Genomic DNA, 20,646 nt, shown 5'->3' on the forward strand with positions numbered 1-20,646 from the left:
AGGATCTTTATGATAATTAAAATGATGAATTAAAATGATATATGAAGTAATTAGTTGATGAAGAAATTATTATGAAGAGTCCAATAGGAAAAATAAAATGTTATGCATTTGTTTGACAATAATGGACACATTGCAATGAATGCCATAATGAAGGAAATCCATCCCCAGACCCTAACCCACGCTCTAACCTTAAAACATGTCCTTACCCTAATTAAAAAACACATGTCTGACTCTAACAATAAACTTATTCCTGAACCTAACCCTAACTTAAGCAAGACCCTTACCTTAAACACAACGCCAACCCTTCCCCATCCTTAAACCAGGTCCTGACCATTATTTGCACACAAGTTCAAACCCTAGCCCTAGCTTTAACCGGGATACATTCTTCGAACCTTAGTTCACTGTAATCCTACACTAATACACAACAAATACAATGATTAGTCGATTGTATTCATTGTCATTCCCAATAAAAAAATCTAAGGGCCTGATTTAGAGTTTGACTATGGGTTACTCGGTCACAAATGTGACGGATATCCTCTCTCCATTCCATAAGCGATGCTGAAGTAATGAGGATTAATTGAACCCATTATTGGAAGTTATTTGTGATTTCTTTCACTTTTGGACCAATGGCTTGACCACGGCTTGACTAGCAGCATTTACACTGCATATGAAGGAGTAATACGGATTTCTTTACCTCGTTCTGAGTGTCCATCACTCTCTCCCACTACTTTCGGAGCCTTGTGAAGCCCCGCCGTCCTTGACGAAACATTGTACCTACTAAGTTTCCCTTATCTGATACGGTGCCCCTCTGCCCTTCACTTTCACTTTTGTCCTGATGAAGACCCTGTCAGTAAGGATTAGAACAAACCTACATGGTTTCAGGGGTCGAAACGTCAACACATCATCAATGCCAGTACCACCAACAGTGCATGTCGCACTGTGATCTTATAATGCACATGGCTATGTAAAGGATTGAATTCTTTCAGATATGGACTATACTATGAATGTGTGTCATAAAATAACATGCCCGACAATTTGATTATGATACACTTGAATATTGTATGTCACATGCCTCACTACGTCACTTAAGCCACTTTTCCTACTGCACCCCCCACCCTGTTGTGCACACCAACGATACATTTTAATGTGTTTTGTAAATTGTTTGCTTAAAATGTTTTGGGGCGGCAGATACTTAGTGTGATTAAATAACACTTTAGCACCACTTAACTCTTCAATTTGATTCTCTTTCTTTGATATAACTTTACACCATTTTGATGTAATAGTACTGGGACCACCACGCTCTATACTAACCCTAACTTAAGCACGACCCTTACCTTAAACACAACACCAACCCTTCCCCATCCTTAAACCAGGTCCTAATCATTATTGGCGCACAAGTTCAAACCCTAGCCCTAGCTTTAACCGGGATACATTCTTCAACCCTAGTTCACTGTATTCCTACACTAATACACAAAAAATCTAATGATTGGTCGTTTGTATTCATTGTCACTCCCAATAAAAAAATCTAGGGACTGATTTCGCGTTTGGCTATGGGTTACTCGGTCACAAATGTGACGGATATCCAGTCCGCCGTATTACAGGTGCATTATATCCTGTGGCACTTGTAATACGGTTAATGAAATTGCGAGTATCCCATCCTCAAAACTCTAACTCAGGCGCTTCATTTTCACTTATGTTATTATAATTTCTTCCTAATGAGCTTCTTCATGACAACTACTTAATTTTCACGTAATGTACGCCCAAATTCAAACATGCACGTAAGGGCTGTTATTTGCTAAGCAATTCTATAAGGCATAGCTTTACAAAAATATTTTCCTTTTTATCCAAATATTTGGGGCCTAATTTATGAAAAGTGACGTTTGGCTGCGTCAAAACAGCGATGCGTCACTTTTTATTGCGCCCTCCTTGCGACACCAATGATGCGTTATATTTACAGTATGACGCATCATTGCGCAAGGAGTTACAGATACGTCAGTATTTCTGACGTATCTGCATGGCGCAAAAGTGACGCATTGCTGGAGTGTGTCACAAAAGTGACGCAACTCCAGCAATGTGTCCTTTCACATGGGGCAAGCCCCATGTGAAAGGGTCTGCGTCAGTCTTACGCCTGCTGTAAGGCAGGCGTAAGAAATTGACGCATTTGCATCCTAGAAGTGGCGCAGTGAAATCTTATAGATTTCACTGCGTCACTTCTATGACCTTTTCTTGCATCAGAATGCCTCCCTGCATACAGTATACCTGGCGCAGGTATAATGGAGCGCAGGGGTTTACAAAGTGACGCATCTACCTAGATGCGTCACTTTGTAAATTTGGTGCAACAAGGCACATTTTTTACGCTGCTGATGCGTCACAAAAAGTGACGCACCAGCGGCGTAAAAGTGACGCACGGCCTCATAAATAAGGCCCCTGGTTTCAAATGCCCCCAGGAGTGTCTCTCTCAGACTGCTATTTTTATTTGGACTGCAACGTTGGAGAAATCCTTCTTCCAATGACCTCCTAAAAGGGGTGAAGATTGGAAGTTCCTGGGACGGGTTTACCTTCGTTTTTTTAACAGGATGTAGTTTGTTACTGGAAACAACTTAAAAACTGTCACTGGGTCTTTTCTAACAGTAAATTGGGGTTATTGTACTCTCAAAGGTCTTACATACGCATTAAGGGAAGCGATGCATTGCTTATAAGTTATACGGCTACACTTCACAGCTATTGGAAGCCCTCAGACCTTGCCCTGGCCTGCGCTCTTATACGCCGCCTAGATATACATCTGAGATTCATGAATGATAACCTACTTACTACTTGTGCATACGATACACACCAGAATCAGTGTGTTTCCCCTAATCAAAGATATGTATGCAGGCGTCACTTAAAGCAAATATCCCAAACAGCATAATTAATCAACAGAACGTATGACTGATTGCGAGCACAAATTGCAATTTCTTCGTAAAAGTGCAAATTAGATATTAGCCTAACGGCCTTCAAGGTGTCTCTGTGAAGCCGAATGCCATTGTCAGAGAAGATGAATTCTATTTTGAGTACTATAATTCTAATTACATATTCTACTCTAATCAATAGGTTTATGATTGTGGGTTTGTTTTTGCTGATGTAGAATGGCAAGGTAACCTTTCTTAACTGCCTAATGCATGAGCAGGAGGGAGAGGGGAGAGGGAGGGGCCGGGGGCGGCTGGAGATAAACACCTGTAATAAAAGTCAAAGTGTCTGTTGACATGAAGGAGACACCGAGCAAAACCCGACTATTGCCTCCCAAAAGGCAACATTCAAATGCTGATACCTCTTTGTCCATATGCATAATGAATGATATAGTAGGTTGGTAGCTTTGGGAGTGCACTGGTTGCTTTGCACTGGGACACACAGTAAAACTTTCTCTATTTATCAATACTCGTACGCATGTGTACGACTTATTCAGCCTCTATTCTCAAGCTGAGGGACGGTAACTCCGAAGTCTCCACGCGCGTGGCCTGCATTCTGTCCCAGTCGGTCTTCTCGCGCTTCCTCCGGCGTTCATGCAGTTTCCTCTGCATTGCTTTGGGCGGGGTTGGAATAAGTGGGGGCGAATATGCCGGGGAGGAGTTGTCTTTCTTTCCTTGTTATTCTTCCTTCTCATCCTCATCCCCCTCACTCATACTGCTGATGGAGATCGCAGCCTCTTTCGGAGAAGAAGGGGACGAGGGTTTAGGGGGCCTCCATGTTAGGGGGGGAGATGGTGAGCGAGATGTTGAGCGGGACGGAGAGCAGCCTCGAGTCGGGCTGCCGGAGGGGCTCTGTCTCGGCGAGATGGCTTGCAGCATTCGGCCGCTCCTCTCTTGAAACATCAGCTTCTGGGGGAAGAAAAGAACAGTTGTACATGGCACGTTAGTGAGCTGACACTACCACGGCTGGTACAGCAAACATGTCATTCTTTTGGGATAGAACCTAGTATAGTGTGCATTCAACATGCGAATTGCCCCCACTTATTGTCAATCCATACCCTCCCTGCAAACCTATTCCACAGAGCGACACAACACGGATATTTGATCTTCAGAGGGTAGCCTTTTATTTTTACCTTCCAGTTACTCTTCACTTTGTTCCTTGAATAGTCGCTTTATCATTTTCAGGCGAATGCAAAACACACATTGTTCATTACTTCACTTAAGAAAAAGCATGAAGAGGTCGCATTACAAAGGATACATTAAGGCAAAAGATTGTATATACATTACAGACGTGGCATTAACCATGAAGACACACAATTTGTAATGACTCCGACTGTGCTCGCTGTGCCAGCAGGCCCCAACTTGCACTGGCCCCTGAGTACCACCGAGGGCATCCGACAACATTGATGTAACACTTTGACCACCAGTCACCGTTATTAGTAATGATTTTTTCACAGCCCTCCATCCCAGAGGTACAACCACTAGTGCACCGCATAACGCCTGGGCCCCACCAGGGTTCCTGAACTCAGGCCCTCCCCAAAGTCTCTTAACACACCGGCATCTTAGGTAGGGCAGGAGAGTCCAGGACCACAAGCAGGTCATTCCTCCCTCCCGCCAGGCCGGAGCCCCATTGAATGCTTGACCTATACCAAGGGTCGGTCAGTCCAAGCCAAAAAGAGTCCACACCATTTTGTGCTGCCAGGGACCCTGCCCTTCAGGTTTAGGGATGGGTGGGTGGGTAACTTGCCACTGGTCAGCCACTTTGGGAGCCGCTTTTATCTTCGCCCTGGATGATTTGCGCCCTTCAATGACATCACTGGGCCCCTGGCTACCATTACTTTGGGCTCATCTGAGGAGGTGGAGGGAAGAGAAAAAAGGCTTCCGCCAGAGATGCAACTAAAGGCGCCACGTCCCGAGGTGAGGGTGGTGCCGATCAGCTGCCCCTTTTTTTGAATTCATGTACTGACATAAATATTCTAAAATCACGTTTGTGTTCAAGATTTGTTTGTATTAATTTCATCTATGTAAACAAGTTCCATTTATTCCATCCAAAAAGGGGGAAAAGGAGGAAATAACTAGGTTCGGCCTCCTAAATTATAAATTACAACACAATAAGTCCATATGTGATGGAACATAGGAACCTTGCCGGCAAGTGATTATAGGACCACCCAGTGTGGGTGTGCCTATGAACAAAGAAAATAAACATTTATTTTCTTGAGTCCCCTCACTCACCCAGGGATGCCCCTAGGTGACATGCTTTATCTTTGGGGCCATCCCAAGCATCTACTGCTTGGGGTGTGCTGCGACTTGCGAAGGATACGTAGGAGCACTGGTTTGTGAGTCTATGTGTAGTACAGTGCAGTGTTAGGGTGGGAGTGGTGTATTGTGCTAGTAATTAAAATTACCTAACCAGTAAGCCTATAATTTATTCCTGCTTCTAGTTGGTAGTATTCCGCCGACATGTTTCAAGGTATCCCCTATACCTTTTCTTCAGGACAACATGGAACTAGCCCCATGTATACCACTCCGGTGAATAACCTAAATTAGGTGAAAATGAAAAACAGAACACACATCTATTATATGTGTTATCAATTATACATATGGTTTGCGTTGTACCCGCAGTATTTTTTAGGAAGATGTGGTTGAGCTTTGGGGCATTAGGTCAGATTGACGGAGAGAGGCTGAACTAGGGTTCTTGAGGCCCCTCCACCCAGGCAAACCATGGGGCATATTACTGCTTCCTAAAAAATACTGCGGGTACAACGCGAACCGTATGTATAATTGATAACCCATATAATAGATGTGTGTTCTGTTTTTCATTTTCACCTAATTTAGTTTATTCACCGGAGTGGTACACATGGGGCTAGTCCCCATGTTGTCCTGAAGAAAAGGTATAGGGGATACCTTGAAACATGTCAACGGATTACTAGGGACATTTAACCAAATAACAGTTAATTTTTCCCTTTTAAGCAAACCCCTTTTTTATCCTACCAACTAGAAGCAGGAATAAATTATAGGCTTACTGGTTAGGTAATTTTAATAACTAGCACAATACTCCACTCCCACCCTAACACTGCACTGCACTACACATAGACTCACAAACCAGTGCTCCTACGTATCCTTCGCAAGTCGCAGCACGCCCCAAGCAGTAGATGCTTGGGATGGCCCCAATGATGAAGCATGTCACCTAGGGGCATCCCTGGGTGAGTGAGGGGACTCAAGAAAATACATTTTTCTTTTCTTTTTTCATAGGGACACCCACACTGGGTGGTCCTATAATCACTTGCCAGCTAGGTTCCTATGTTCCATCACATATGGACTTATTGTGTTGCCATTTATTCCATCGTCATTATTAACATGCGATACATGACTAATATTGCAAATACCAGAGGGCTAATTTAGTAGTTATGACGTCACGTTAAATTTATTTGGGCACAATTTTCAATTGCACCCCTCTTACGTGGTCCTAAATAATATTATGGAAAGATGATAACTCCCAGTTTATTACCCTGATCCCCAAAGATGCAAGCAGTTATCTCAGTTTGATTTACAAAGCTATGTAGCAGACCCAGTGAAGAACAAAAATCAAGAGACGGGACCACGTTGTCCAAAAGCAGAACACTCCCAATGATATCGCCAAGCAGCTACCCAGGAAGTAGGAACGCTCAAGCACAGGGCCGTTGCCTTTGGTTTCAACAGAATCACGGAGCATATTACCAAGCGATAATTATCGCTATTGCTTGGTTAGCGTGAAAAAATTATCGCCGAGCTGTGGCGATTTTTATCGCAGATAAACCTTGGTATTACCAAGGTTTATCGCAAATGCGATAAAAATCGGCCGCAATGCATGAATATCGCTGAAAAGTCAGAGATATTCATGCATTAGTGAGCTAATGCTCTTAGGCATGTTATCCACCTCCTATTGGATAACATGGCTAAGAACTGCTCAGGGCAGGTGTTAGCTTTTGGAGATATTCGCGCTTAGTGTGAATATCTCCAAGAGTTGGTAATAGGAGATAGCGATGTTAGCGACTGTTTCCAGTCGCTAACATCTTGGCACGCCCACTTTGCATGTCATTAGTGATAAATATCACTGACATGCAAAGTGGGGCCCAAGATGGTCGCTATCTCCTACTAGCTGTCACTAACTGGTGTTAGCGACAGCTAGGTAATAGGGAGATGATTTTATCTCCGCTTTCTTGGCTTTTAAAGCAATAAAAGCGGAGATAAACCCCCTTGATAATATGCCCCCACATTCTATACACTTACGTCTTTTTTTGGAGCACAACAGAACTGCAGGCAACAGACAACATACTCACCTACTCAAAAGAATCTGTGCATTCACCACGTGGTGCCTTTAGGAAGTCTCAATGCACTATGAAATAAAAATGTGAGTATGGGGGTTCTTTGAATATTTCACTGAATGGCCTGCGTGCAGTGGGTGAGGTGTGTATATTAGTTTGTATGTGAGCGTGTATACTTGTATGTCAGCACTCGGAAATTAAAAGCAATAATACTCGACCTTTCCGTAAAACATAAATCAAGCCCTCGAACTTCCTATACCACATCCCTATCAAATGGACCAACATGCTGCAGCGTGCTCACCAAGTAGTGAATCACGTCCAAGGTACTGCCAGATGGAATACGCTATTACTGGAGGAATCCGCCATTCCATATGTAACAATAACAATATGCATATGATAAGTATCAGCGCACGGGTAAGAGTAATTGAAGTGTCACATTCTCTGCAACCAACCCCCTTGCTTATTATCTGAACCACCTTGCAACATTTTCCTCCTATTTCTGAAGCGCCATGCACTGCATCCATATTTCTCCCACATAGGAGACTCTACAGCTGAGGTCTTCATACTTTTTGATGCCGAGACCCCCCTGTCCAACAATTTTAAGCGTAAGGACCCCCTCTTGACAACATTTCCAGAACTTGGTCCTCCTCTTCATTGCCAACTATTGACAACCATAAACACCCCTAATTCCCACAGCAAATAATTTTTATATCGGGGAAATAAATTAAACAGTGTTTAGCAAACCAAAGGTCAGTAAGAGAGTGAGGGGGCATGGTCAACGGTGCGGCTAATACAAACAGCCTTATTTATGAGGCATTGGTGAAGGGCAGCGCCGCAAGTCTTCTTGCTGCGTTACACTACGCCAATGTGAAAGGTTAGGAATGCACCTTGTTTATAAAATATGGTGCATTCCTGTCCTTTCCCCCTGCGTTGGCGCACTAATTTCTGCCTAACACCAACATAGGCAGGCTTGTTTTTGTGCAGGAAGGGGCACCTTCCTTCAAAAAAGAATCCTGAGAGGGGTTTTCCTCTTTCTATGTGTGCTGCAGCGCTGCCCCAGATTCACATGGTTTTACAAATCTGGGGCAGCGTCAAAATCCATGGGTGCTGCGTGAGAACACCCACTGCAATGCCTATGGAATGCCTACTTGACAGCGACTTGCGCTGCTTTGTCTTAAGCCATATTTATGAGGCCTTGCAAAGCCACCCAGGGTGACTTTGCGTTGCCTCATAGATATGATTGAGACTCTTGTGCCGCCAAAGCTTAAAAAAAGTGACAATACGGCAGGGCACGCCTCTCATATATCGGCCCCAAAATATTTTGATTGTTTTTTAGGTCTTTCATCATCAGGTAGCTACATATAAAGTAATGGGCAGCTTAACTGAAAAATATATTTACTCAATGGGTAATGCACTGTAGTACATTATGAAACCTCTATTATTTAATGCACTGCAGAGGTCTGTGTGTAACCAGATAGACACAGAATAAAATTTGGTTGGCGCAGTGGAGAATAGTGACTTGTATATTTTTAGTGCTATGTGGTCACATCCGGTGACAGACAGCACAGTGGATGTGTAAGACGTTATTTTATACTTGCACTACAAACATTATATTATAGAATGCTACAAACTGTGCAGATAGTTTTAAAATAAAATGGAGCTTCCAAAATGTAGATTTGAGAAATATAAGACCATAAGTAATGTTTTATTTTTTTTGCATACCTGTCCCTTCAACACCTCCGCAGGGGTACTAACCGCCTGATTCATGAAAAACGGGATTTGCGATTCTGTAATAGCGAAAAATTGCGATCGCTATTGAGAAATCGCAAATCTGAATTCATGAAGATTAGCGATAAAAAAATGCGATTCGCACGCGGGCGCAAATTCCGTTTGCGATTACCGATAATCGCAGAAAAATCGCTATTTCCGGCTACCCGCGCCGGGATTGCGAACTCGCAAATAGCGATATCGCTATTTGCGATATCGCTATTTGCGAGATCGCAAAATCGCGAGATCGGGAAAACGGGAAGTCGCATTTCGAGCACAGTGATGACATCACAACCAGGAAGCAGCCAGTTCCCACCCCCATTCACCACAGTAAGGCAGACCTCGAGGGAGCAAGTGGGAGAGCTGCTGCTATTCTGGTGATTTGTACTCAGCTACTACATTGCTGCCATGTCAGAGGAACCTGTTCCTGGCCCCAGCAACACCACAGGGCGGAAAAAGAAGCTCAAATTTTCTGAGCAGGAGCTCGAACATTTGATTGAAGGGGTGGTGGCCAACCACGACAAACTCTTTGGTAAAGACTCCAGGAGTGTCCCGGAGCAAGAAAAACTGAGGATCTGGCAGGGGATTGCCTCCACTGTCAACTCCGTGGGAGTGGCCGATAGGTCACTAGAGGAACTGAAAAAACGATGGTACGACCTCCGAGGTCGTGCCAAAGAAAAGGTGGCGGAGCGCCTTGGAGAGTCGTCGGGCACTGGAGGTGGCGGACCTACAGTCCCTCCCAACACAGCCATGGAGGACCAGGTGGAAGACACCCTTGAGAGGGAGGCGTGCATTGGCTTCACACGTCTCGACTCATCCCGCACCACCCAAGACACCCAAGGTAAGTGGCATGCAACTGCGACCCTGTCCCCTATCAATGTCCATGACCAAATAGGCTCCCCTAATGTCCCATAGTCATGCCATTGTTGCACATCAGGGAATGCCCTGAAGCATTGTGGGAGATGTAGTGTGGCCACAATGTAGTAGTACCACAATGCAGCCAGACAGGTTCCAAAGTACGCAAAGCCGCAGCCATTCAGGGAATGTCACCCAGCATGCATGTAGCAACTGCACGTCAGCCAGATACATGCAACTAATGATCGTCCACTTACCCTCACAGGTGGCACTGGAAGCAGCGACAGTGAAAGGCTGCAAATTGATGAGGAGGTCCAGGAGGAGGAGGTGCCACCACCAACACAGGCACCAGCCCCTGCCGCTGCAACAACACCAGCAGCCAGGTCCACCAGCAGTGTTCCCCCTGCGTCTGGTGCACCACCTACAGCCGCAGCCAGGCCAGCGACTATTGTGCCCCCCTGCAACTGGCGCACCACCTAGAGCCGCAGCCAGTCCAGCGACTATTGTGCCCCCTGCAACTGCCGCACCACCTAGAGCCGCAGCCAGGCCAGCGACTAGTGTGCCTCCAGTCCCTGCCGCACCAGCAACGCCTGCTGTGACACCACCAGCAGCTGTTGCTACAACATCTGGGCCCACGACAGTTGCGACACAGCGGCCAGCCACAGTGTCAGGTCTCGCCAGCACACCACTGCAGCAAGCAGGAGGGGCAATGGACAGGGGCTGGCGCGTATGAGCGTCGAAAGACGCATGTTGAGAATCCATCAGCGCCAGGCACGGCAGCAAGGTGCCATTCAGCTCCAGCTCCACAAGATTGGGCGCAATGTGGCCGGAGTCGCTGACCGCATGGACCGCATGACGGTGGCCATGGCAGGTATGGGGGACCGCATGGACAACATGACTGCAGCCATGGCAGGTGTGGGTGAGGGAATGGCCCGCATGACTGCAGCCATGGAGGCCAACACTGCTGCGATGACTACACAGCGCAGTGCAGCACGCCGCCGCCACCATCAGCTCATGAGCCGGCTGGCCTCCTACAGCAGGTCCAATTATGTTGCTGCCAATGCAACTTCACAGTTGTCGTGGCGGTCACTAGCACAGCGCTGAGGGCGATGTGCCAGGGACGCTCCTACCCCCCTCCCGAGACCCATGGTGCATTTAGCACCACATTTTAAAGTGCAGATAACATCCTAAATCAGGATTTTTGGGTTTGGACATTTGTCCTCCCTTTCTTTTTGCACTTTTTTATTCTAAATATTCTCCACAGTCTTCTGGCGTCGTAGCACACCGAGGAGGCACTCGGCCTCCGAGGTGGGGCCCTATGATGAAGCATGACACTGACTAGGTCGGTGTGTGAGGGCTTTCCTATCTCCCAAATTGGGTTGGCCAATTTGTTCTTTACATGGCTCTGTCTCTGTGGCTTTTGAGACACATGTAACCTCTCTTTTGTTGTTGTATATCCTTAACCGGGGACCAAGAGAGTGTTTCTCAATCTCCCTGTCTCTCCCTTTGTTTCTTTATAACAATTCTCCTACCTCACCAAACACTAAAGGGACAATCATTCTGCCCCCCACTTGGGGACAGATTCGGGTAATAGCCCCCGATCTGCCCCCCTGTGGCGGCAGAAAACCAGCTAGGAGCCAGGGGTTACAATTTTATTTATATTTAGGGGTGGGAGCTGCCCAGAATGCACATGCCAATACAACACCCCAAAACAGAATAGCCACAGTCTTCTACCTCCCTGGGGGCAGAAGGGGCAATAGCCCCCAATCTGCCTCCTAGGGGACAGAAAGCCCACTAGGAACCAGGGATTTCAATTTTACGTAAATGTAGCGGAGGGGGCTACCCAGAATGGGCATGTCAATTCCCCACCCCCAAAAAACAACCACAGTCTTTCTGACCTCCTGGGGGGCAGAAGGGGCAATAGCCAGGGGGCCAGACGGCCCACTCAGCACAAGGGAGTATTTTCTTTAGCCAGTGTAAAGGTAGAGGCTGCCCCTACCCCACTCAAAAACAAATGGACAGTCTTTCTACCCCCACAAGGGGCATATGGGGGCACTAGTCCCTGACTACCGGGGGGCAGTAAGCTCACTTAGAAGCCAGGGAAATTTATTTTTTTGTAGTTCAGGGATGGGGCTGCCCAGAATTGGGATGCTAATGCCTCCCCCCCCCCCCCCCCCAAAATAGTCTTTTTGCCCTCTATGGGGGCAATAGCCCCTGTTCTGCCCAGGGGTGGGGGGCAGAAAGCCCACTAGGCACCAGAGATATGTTTATGGGGCATTTCTGGGAGCGGCATGGGTTGCTCCCCTTTCTTGTGCACACACTTTGGCCATTTCTGCCACCTTGGGGGCAGATTAGCAATATCTTTAGGCTCATCGGTCCACAAGAGAGGCAGAAAACCACTAGACACTAGCAAAAGTTTCTCTGTGTGTGTGTGAACTGGAGTTTGACTGACTGTCTGTGTGTAGTGGCATTTGGATGGCTGTGTTGTGTGGACTAGCGCTTGGCTGGCAGTGTGCGTTGACTGTTGTTTGTCTAGCGGTCTGCGTGGATGGCATATGTCTGGTGGTGTGCATGGACTGTCACTTGGCTGGCGGTGTGCGTGGACTGTTGCTTGGCTAGCGGTCTGTGTGGATGGCACATGTCTGGCGGTGTGCATGGACTGTCACTTGGCTGGTGGTGTGCGTGGAGAATTGCTTGACTGGCGATGTGCTTGGATGGCACTTCGCTGGCAGGGTGCATGGATGGCGCTTGACTGGTGGTGTGCATGGATGCCACTTGGCTGGTGGTGTGGCTTGCGTGGTCCTCCAGCATTTTATTACCCAGAAGCCTCTGCAAACCTCAAATTTAGCTAACACTTGACACTTTCTCACATTTCTGCGTGGAAAAATGGTCGGATTACTGCGCTGGCACAAATTTCCCAACGTTTGCCTTGGTCTCATGAAAAAATGGTACCTCACTTGTGTGGTTTCCCAAAGCAAAGAACCTAAAAACTTATAAAATGAAAAACTGAGGGGGAACCAAAGTAGGTCCGAAAGGGCAGATTTCTTTTTGTACATTTTTAGGCTGACTCTGCTTTGGGCATTGACACAAGTCAGGTATAATTTTTATTGGGAGACTGAGGAAAACACTAGTTGGTGGGAAATTTGTGCTGGCACAGTGATCTCACAACCTTCCCACACAGAAATGTAGGGGAAATGTGACTTTATAGCTAAATTTGACGATTGCAGGGGATTCTGGGTAAGAAAATGTTGCGGGATCCACAAAAGCTACACAACCCTGACCTTGCCCCTAGTGTCTAGTTTTCAGAAATGCCTGGGTTTGGTAGGTTGCCCTAGATGGCTGCAGAGCCCGGGACCAATAAGGCAGGTGCCCCTGATCTATCACAACACAACCTACGTTTGCAAGGGGGCACCTGAATTTTGGTCCAGGGCTCAGCAGCCATCTAGGAGAACCTACCCAAACCAGACATTTCTGCAAAGTAGACACCCAGGAGAGTCTGGAGAGGTATGGCTTGCATATATCCCCCAAAGTTTTCCTACCCCAAATCACCTGCAAACCTCAAGGGGGAACGCTGAGTGGTAGGAAATTTGTGCCTACCGCAAGATGGCGCCGGAGTGAGTGGTCGCAGCAGCAGCGCTCTGTGAGCCTGGGCAGGCTCGTCAAAACCTTTAACCTTGACCTCGACCCTTCCATGGTACAGATGGCCTAAGAAAACCCAGATGTAATGAAAGGCATGAAAAGCATGAAGGTCAAGCCTTCTAAGGAGAGACATTGAAAAAGAAACCCGTGACAGGCTACAATCTTTTGCGATCGCCTCACTACTTGCTTCCTGACACCTGATACTGGAGCTGATACTGGAGCTCAGAGCTCGGAGCTGGGAGTCTGGAACTTGCGCAGTGCTTGGGACTGAGATGCCTTCGCTTTTTTTGTTTTTTTTGGTGCTCGTAGCTGTGACTATGATCCTGTGATTCTGTGCCTGTGTCAGAAATAAAGAAAGGCGGAAGGCTTTGGCTGTGAAAACTGTGAGTTACCCGCGCAAACCCATCCCGTGAATATACATATATACTTTCAATGTTTCTCTCCTACTCTGACTCTGACTCTTAGACTATTGGTGGGTGTCTACGACCCTAAATTCAACTTGTGCCTTGCCTAATCACCCCCAAGGTCGGACTGTGTTTGAATTATGAGAGAGGATAAAGTGCACTGCTTGTAAGGCTGGAATTGAGCTGGCGTTTTCCGTGAGTGAGGGGAGGGATGGAGAATAAAAGGTAACAGAGGCTTCTGTTTTTCTGCCGAATTTCTATTTTCCCTGGCTTTTTCTGGACCTCCTCTGCCTGCCCGTCCTGCTCTTTGCCCGCTCTGATTGCTCATGCTTCGGCCTCATTCACTCTTCAACTCACCTGGTGTTTCTCGGCATCTGACTCGGCTGACTTGCCCGACTCTGAACTCTGTCAGTACTGCTTGGCGTCATCTGCTCACACGTCGACAGGCGCCGTAAATCTCACGCGCAGCGCTTATCCTGTGCATCTGGGTGCCGTGGAAAACGTGAGAGCATACGCCTATGCACGCAAGGAGAGAGGGGCAAACAGAAAAGAAAGCAGAATAAAAGGAGGCAAAAAAAAAAAGGGCGAATGCAATTTAAAAGGCAATCCAAAAGGCCGGTGTGGCAGGAAAAGCCTCGAGATTACTTTGGAGAAACTAAAAAACATTTTGAAGCAGCAAATAAAGTCAATGTTACAATAATAGCGAAAATACATGTTTTCAACACAGACTGGCATATTGCAGGTGCCCTGACCAAGCAGTATAGCACATTTAAAGGAGGTGCTTGCAAAACCGTTAAAGCGGCGCCAAAAGTGCCCAAAAAACCGACTTATTGGTGTACCAAAAGGGGCAGAGAAGGTAGAAAACTACCAAAGCAACCTCAGAACTGGTGGCAGTTACGGGCACAGTACCAGACAAAGGAAGAGGCTTCGTTTTTGAAAACTACACAGGATATGGAAAGAAGGGAGAAAGGTGATGCTGCTGCTGGAGATGTCGGATCGGCAGCGGAGGCACAAACAGTTGTGAAGCATACTACAGCATTTACCGGAGATAATGGGGAAGAGGACGCAACGGCTTTGAAGAGCACAAGTGAGGTCCAGAAAAGAACCCTAGAGGACTTGAGAAACTCACAGATTCTGGAAAACAATCAACCCCCACAAAACGCTGAAATGGAAACGGTATATGCTTCGCAAATAACTAATGATAGACAGAGAGGCCCTGAAACAAGAGGATCCAAAGCAAAGGAAAAGGAAAAAGATGTGGAACGGCAAGAACCGCATGAGAGTGGAAGAAATAAAAATAAAAATGCGGAAAAAAAACTAGAGAAGGAGAAAGAAAAAGCAAGACGGAAAGTCAAAGAGAAAGAGCGTGAGAATGAGAATGAGAATGAGAAGGGGAGAGATATAGAGGATAACGCAAAATTGGAGTTAATGGCCAAGAAAGCACAGAGGCTTCAAACAATAAAAAATTTAAAGGCTGCTGCAAAAACAACAGGCTCCCAGGCTACCTCTCAGCCCAGAATTTCTAATATTTTTAGTCCCCTACCCAAGGATGGTCCGACCAATGCTTTAAAAAATGAAAAATTACAGATCAAACATCCAAGCGATTTGAGCGTGGATGTCCAAGGTATGCCCCAAGAGAACCTCGATGTAGAGGAAAATAACACTTCAGATCCAGACCTAGGAAATCAAATTGCAGATCCTAGTGTGGACATGGAAGGGACTAGTGCTCCATTAGGGGTAAAACCGGTGAAAACTAAGCAAGGGGAGCAATCAGACCAAAGCAAGATGTACCCTATGGGCGTTCTAAATATCGAACATCCCTCTTCTTCTCTTAGTTCCCAAATGCTTCCACGAGGGAGAGATCTACATTTAGGAAATAAATCATTCTCCGAGGAAGATTCTGATTCGGACATCTACGAAACAGGGATGTCCATTTCAAGTGAATCAAGCGAATTAAGTGACACAAGTAGAGCAAGTCCAGTCCTACAAATCGGGACCTTATCCTCGGAGGTCTCTGGTTCTCACGAATCGAGAAAACCCAGTGAAACAAACTCCAGGAAAAAACGGGGAAAAAAGAGGACGAGACGCAAAAGAGAATGTAATCCTCCTAATGAAGAGACAACAGATCCAGGCACTAATACGGATCACGCCAAAGCCAGAACGAATTCCGCACGAAGAAGCCCGATTTCAAAATCATTGGGAGAAACACCACGTCAAAACCACAGCTTGGATGAGATAGAAGTGGGAAGTTAAAAAACAACGGGAAACAGAGGCAGCCTTGGAATAACAGCAGAGCCCTCATTGAGTGAAGTGTTGAGCTCAATAAAGAATTTTCATATGGATGTCAAAAAAGATAGCCAAAGGAACCGGGCTGCCATTGAAAAATTGCAAGGCGCGGTTAAAAAAGTCGGCAACATATGTACTGAGATCTCAGAAAGAATGGCCGCAGTAGAAATTCGCACGGAAAATTTGGAAACTGACGTCGCCAAACTGCAAAAAACAGAAAAGGAGCAGGATGGAATAATAAAAGACCTCATGGCAAAAGTCGAAGATCACGAGAACAGATCCAGACGGAATAATCTAAGGTTTCTTGGTATCCCAGAAAATTTTGAAGGAAATGACGCTAGAGGGACAATGATCAATATACTCAAAACAGCGTTCCCGGAATTGGAGGCCTGGGATATGGATAGAGAGACACAGCGTGCCCATCGCTTTCCTTTGATGCTACCAAAACACGCCCATAAGCAACGCCAATATCCCAGGGCCATGCTGGTCCATTTTGGAAACTTCCTTCTTCGTGAAGCAATCTATAATCTTGCCAGACCTACAAGCCAAAGGGAATACAAAGGGTTTAAGTTTTTTGTAAGACCAGATTTCGCCCACACCACCGTTGAGCGAAGATGGAAAATGCGCCAACTTTTCGAGCCTTTTGAAAAAATTGGAGCGACAGTTTTTTTACAAAACCCGGCACGGCTGAAAATCATATTCAAGGGCTCAACAAGAAGCTTTACTAGCGAAGTACAGGCCGAGGACTACTTAAGAGAAATTTCAAAAACTGGGACACGAAATTCAGGAAAAGAATAAAAAAAAAAAAAAAAAAACACACTTAAAGGAACTGTGGAAAGAGATGGTCATTGAACTTAGCTGTCCTAAACAGCCTTAGAAAGAGTTAAGGTTTGGAAGTATGGGGAATCACTAGAAGGGTAAAATGGGGTGGAGAAGAATACAAGCTTATAAAGCAACATTTTGTAAGGTTATCTGAACAAGTATAAAGACTCTGGGAAACACTATATCCCATCAACCTGCTCAGGCCACGGGGTCCTCTGTGGCGATCTGATCATACGGACGCCCACAACTAGGACCCAGGACCTAGGATGCCTCATAGGATGGTAAGGGGGGGGTTGGTGGGGGGAATCAGGGGTGGGATAAGGGAGTAGTGGGGGGAAGTATAGGACCAAGATATTCCAAGCATATGAAGGATAGAAAAGACTTTGTCTCAATGGTGCCAGATAATTCTGTAATGACCAAGAAAATTGGACATGGATATGATACAAGGCAAATGATAATAATATTCATGATATTATGGCTAAGTTGAAAATTGCTTCACTAAATATATGTGGCCTCAATGATATTAAAAAAAGGCAGAAGGTAGCGGCAGGGCTGCAATTAATGGAAGCTAATATTGTTTGCTTACAAGAGACTCATATTGAAGGTTCTCAGCATTTCTTATTGAAATCATTGGGGTATAACCTTATCACCGCCTCGACACAGGGAGTCCGAACTAAGGGGGTGGCAATTTTAGCAAAAGGTGTGGGGCTCCAATTTGACCGAGTACTTTCTGATAAATTTGGTAGATGGGGAATCGCCGAATGCAAGTATAATAATGGACTGAATAAAATGACAATCTGTACCATTTATGGGAGTGTTTGTGATGAACCCGAGACGCTTACATATGTTTCTAATGAGTTAACTCACTGGCCCCTACCTCTCATAGTTTGCGGGGATCTTAACTTACATCTCCCCAGCGACTGGACAATGGGGCTGGAATTTAAATATCACGGTAGGAAACCTAGAGTTTTTCGGGCACTTAAAGATCTGTGTATGGTACATGGCCTAATAGATGGGTGGCAACATAATCACAGTGGAGATCCTGGATTTACGTTCTATTCATATCCACATTCGCGACATGCTAGATTAGATTACATGTTTATGTCAAATTCATTGAAAGCTGCATGTACGGTAGATAAACTTCCGCGTTTATTATCGGACCATAACCCTCTAATTATGAACTTATCTTATACTTTGAATAAACGTCCAATTACTACCTGGACGTTTGAACGGGCTCTGCTAAAGAATGCAAATTATTGTCAACACATGAGGGGGTGGATCCCGGGTTTTATAGCAGATAATTTTGGAAGTGCTCCCGTAGCTATAGTTTGGGATGCTCTAAAAGCGGGCATAAGAGGCGAGACACTGCAATTCTCGCTTAGGTCTAATAAGGAAGGGAAACTCAGCTTAGCTGTACTACAACATAACCTGGGTAAAGCCGAGGAGGATCTGATCGCTGCAGCCCAACAGGGCCAAGTGCTGGACAATGCATTGGCTCAGGTAGCCATTGCAAGAAATTTTATCACAGAAATAATAGTAGAAAAGGCCATCATTAAAGCATCAGTTAATAAGGAGAAAGTGTACGAGCTGAGCGAACTTGTTGGGCATCAGCTGGCGGTGCGCACTAGAGAAGTGGCATCAGCAAGCACTATCAAAGAAATTCAGGACCCCAGATTAGGCTTAAAGACTGACCCAAACGAAGTAAGGGCCGCATTTCAGAGATTCTATCAAGAACTCTATACAGAACCCATTGTGGGGCTTGAGGACCCAGATTTATATTTGGATGTAAATCCGGGGCCCATGCTCAAGAAGGAAGATCAGGAAATGCTGGATGAGTTACCTAATTGGGATGAGATCCTGCTCTCTTTAAATGCGCTAAATAGTGGGAAAGCGGCAGGACTGGACGGGATTCCATCAGAGTTCTATCTGAAATTTGCTGATCAATTAAAAATAGTAATGATTGCCTTATTTGCTCATATATTTCAGGGAGAGGCCCCTCCCTCCTCATGGTCTGAAGCTAAGATTGTGGTCTTCCTGAAAAAAAACAAAAATCCACTTGATTTAGGTTCATATCGTCCAATTACCCTGATTAATGGAGATTCAAAAATTTATTCGAAACTTCTAGCAGCTAGACTGGCCCCAATAATTAATAAAATAGTCTCCAAATATCAACATGGGTTTATACCAGGACGGTCAACAACTGACCACGTTCAACGGGTGATCTCGCTATTTGATTATACAGAGTCAACAGGAGACCCTATGGCGCTTATCCTCCTTGACGCGGAGAAAGCGTTCGATAGAGTCTCCTGGAGATTTTTATGGGCGGCAATGTCTCATTGTGGAATCAATAACAGATTCATCATGGCTACCCAAGGGCTATATAATAAGCCAAGTGCTAAAGTATTGGTTAATGGGCTCCTGTCAGAGAATTTTGCGATCACAAGAGGAACCAGACAGGGTTGCCCATGCTCACCTCTGTTGTTCGCAATCTATATTGATCCTTTTATTCGGTGGTTAGACAATTGTGTATCTATACCACCGATTCAAATACGTAATTATAACACAAAAATTTTGGCATACGCCGATGATATTGCGCTTGTCACTAGTGATCCTAATTTAGCCATGCCAGTGATTGAAGAAGAGGCACACCTGTACGGATTAGTATCTGGATATAAATTGAACTCCAACAAAACCCAGATTGTACTCAATAATAAGATTGTGATGGTAGATGCAAGAGTGACGGAGAAGGCCGTTTACCTAGGTGTTACAATAAGTGCAAAAATTCAAAATATTGTGGATATCAACCTAAACCCGTTGATCTCTCGGACTAAGAAAGAGTTGGCCCGACTGGATAAACTACATTTGACCATAGGGGGCCGCTGTAATCTGATTAAGATGCTTTTTTTGCCCCGTTTTTTATACTTCTTCAGGACCATTTGCCTTGAGTTCTCCCCCAAAATCTTTAGGATTATTGAATCTATGCTTTCAAGCTTTATTTGGGGATATAAGAAACCCCAAAGGGCCCTTAAACGGCTGGTATTACCAAAGGAAAGAGGAGGGTTATCTCTACCTAACTTTAGGCTGTATTATTGGGCCACCGTCCTGAAATATTGCGTTAAACTAATTTCACTTGATGGTATTAACCTAGAGATCCCGTCACCTCAAGAACTTATACTAGGAGAAGATTGCGCTGGTTGTTTTTGGCGACATACCAACGATAGCTACTTCAAGAAAGTCAAGTTTAAAACTATTGTAGGTGTTTATAAAGTATGGTGTAATGTCCGTAAGATTTTGGGGTTGGGGCGATTTTCATTTTATACGCCAGTGAACAGCAATAACGATCTACCCCCTATATTTCACGATAGCTGTATGAACAGATGGGCCTCGGTAGGGGTGGTGCAGCTGGGCTGTTTTTATAAACAAGGCTGTCTCAAGATGTTTGAAGACCTACATGAGGAATATAATATTAGCCATAGGGACTTCTTTAAGTTTCTGCAGGTCAGGGATTTCTTATCAAAGAAAACTGGCGGGCGGGAGAATTTTCAGAATAATCAATTGATTGATAATTTATGTAAAGAAATTACCCCCAGGATTGGGGAAATTTATGAAATATTGAATCTAGCC

The 20,646-nt window shown here is 45.3% G+C and overlaps 1 protein-coding gene across 2 annotated transcripts in view; it reads right to left on the reverse strand.

Moving 5' to 3' along the window:
- Window positions 1-1,252: 1,252 nt before the first annotated feature.
- PCYT1B (phosphate cytidylyltransferase 1B, choline) overlaps window positions 1,253-20,646 on the reverse strand; it is a 1,420,495-nt gene continuing 1,401,101 nt past the window's right edge. The window contains exon 9 of one of the 2 annotated variants that reach the window (XM_086934513.1): window positions 1,253-3,854. In XM_086934513.1, coding sequence (XP_086790639.1) covers window positions 3,624-3,854 — 231 coding nt within the window. In that variant the 3' untranslated portion in view covers window positions 1,253-3,623. The remainder of the gene's footprint in view (window positions 3,855-20,646) is intronic. The other variant, XM_086934514.1, reaches the window with a different exon arrangement.

Source organism: Lissotriton vulgaris, chromosome 8 (genome assembly GCF_964263255.1).
Source record: "Lissotriton vulgaris chromosome 8, aLisVul1.2, whole genome shotgun sequence".
NCBI classification, from domain to species: Eukaryota; Metazoa; Chordata; class Amphibia; order Caudata; family Salamandridae; genus Lissotriton; species Lissotriton vulgaris.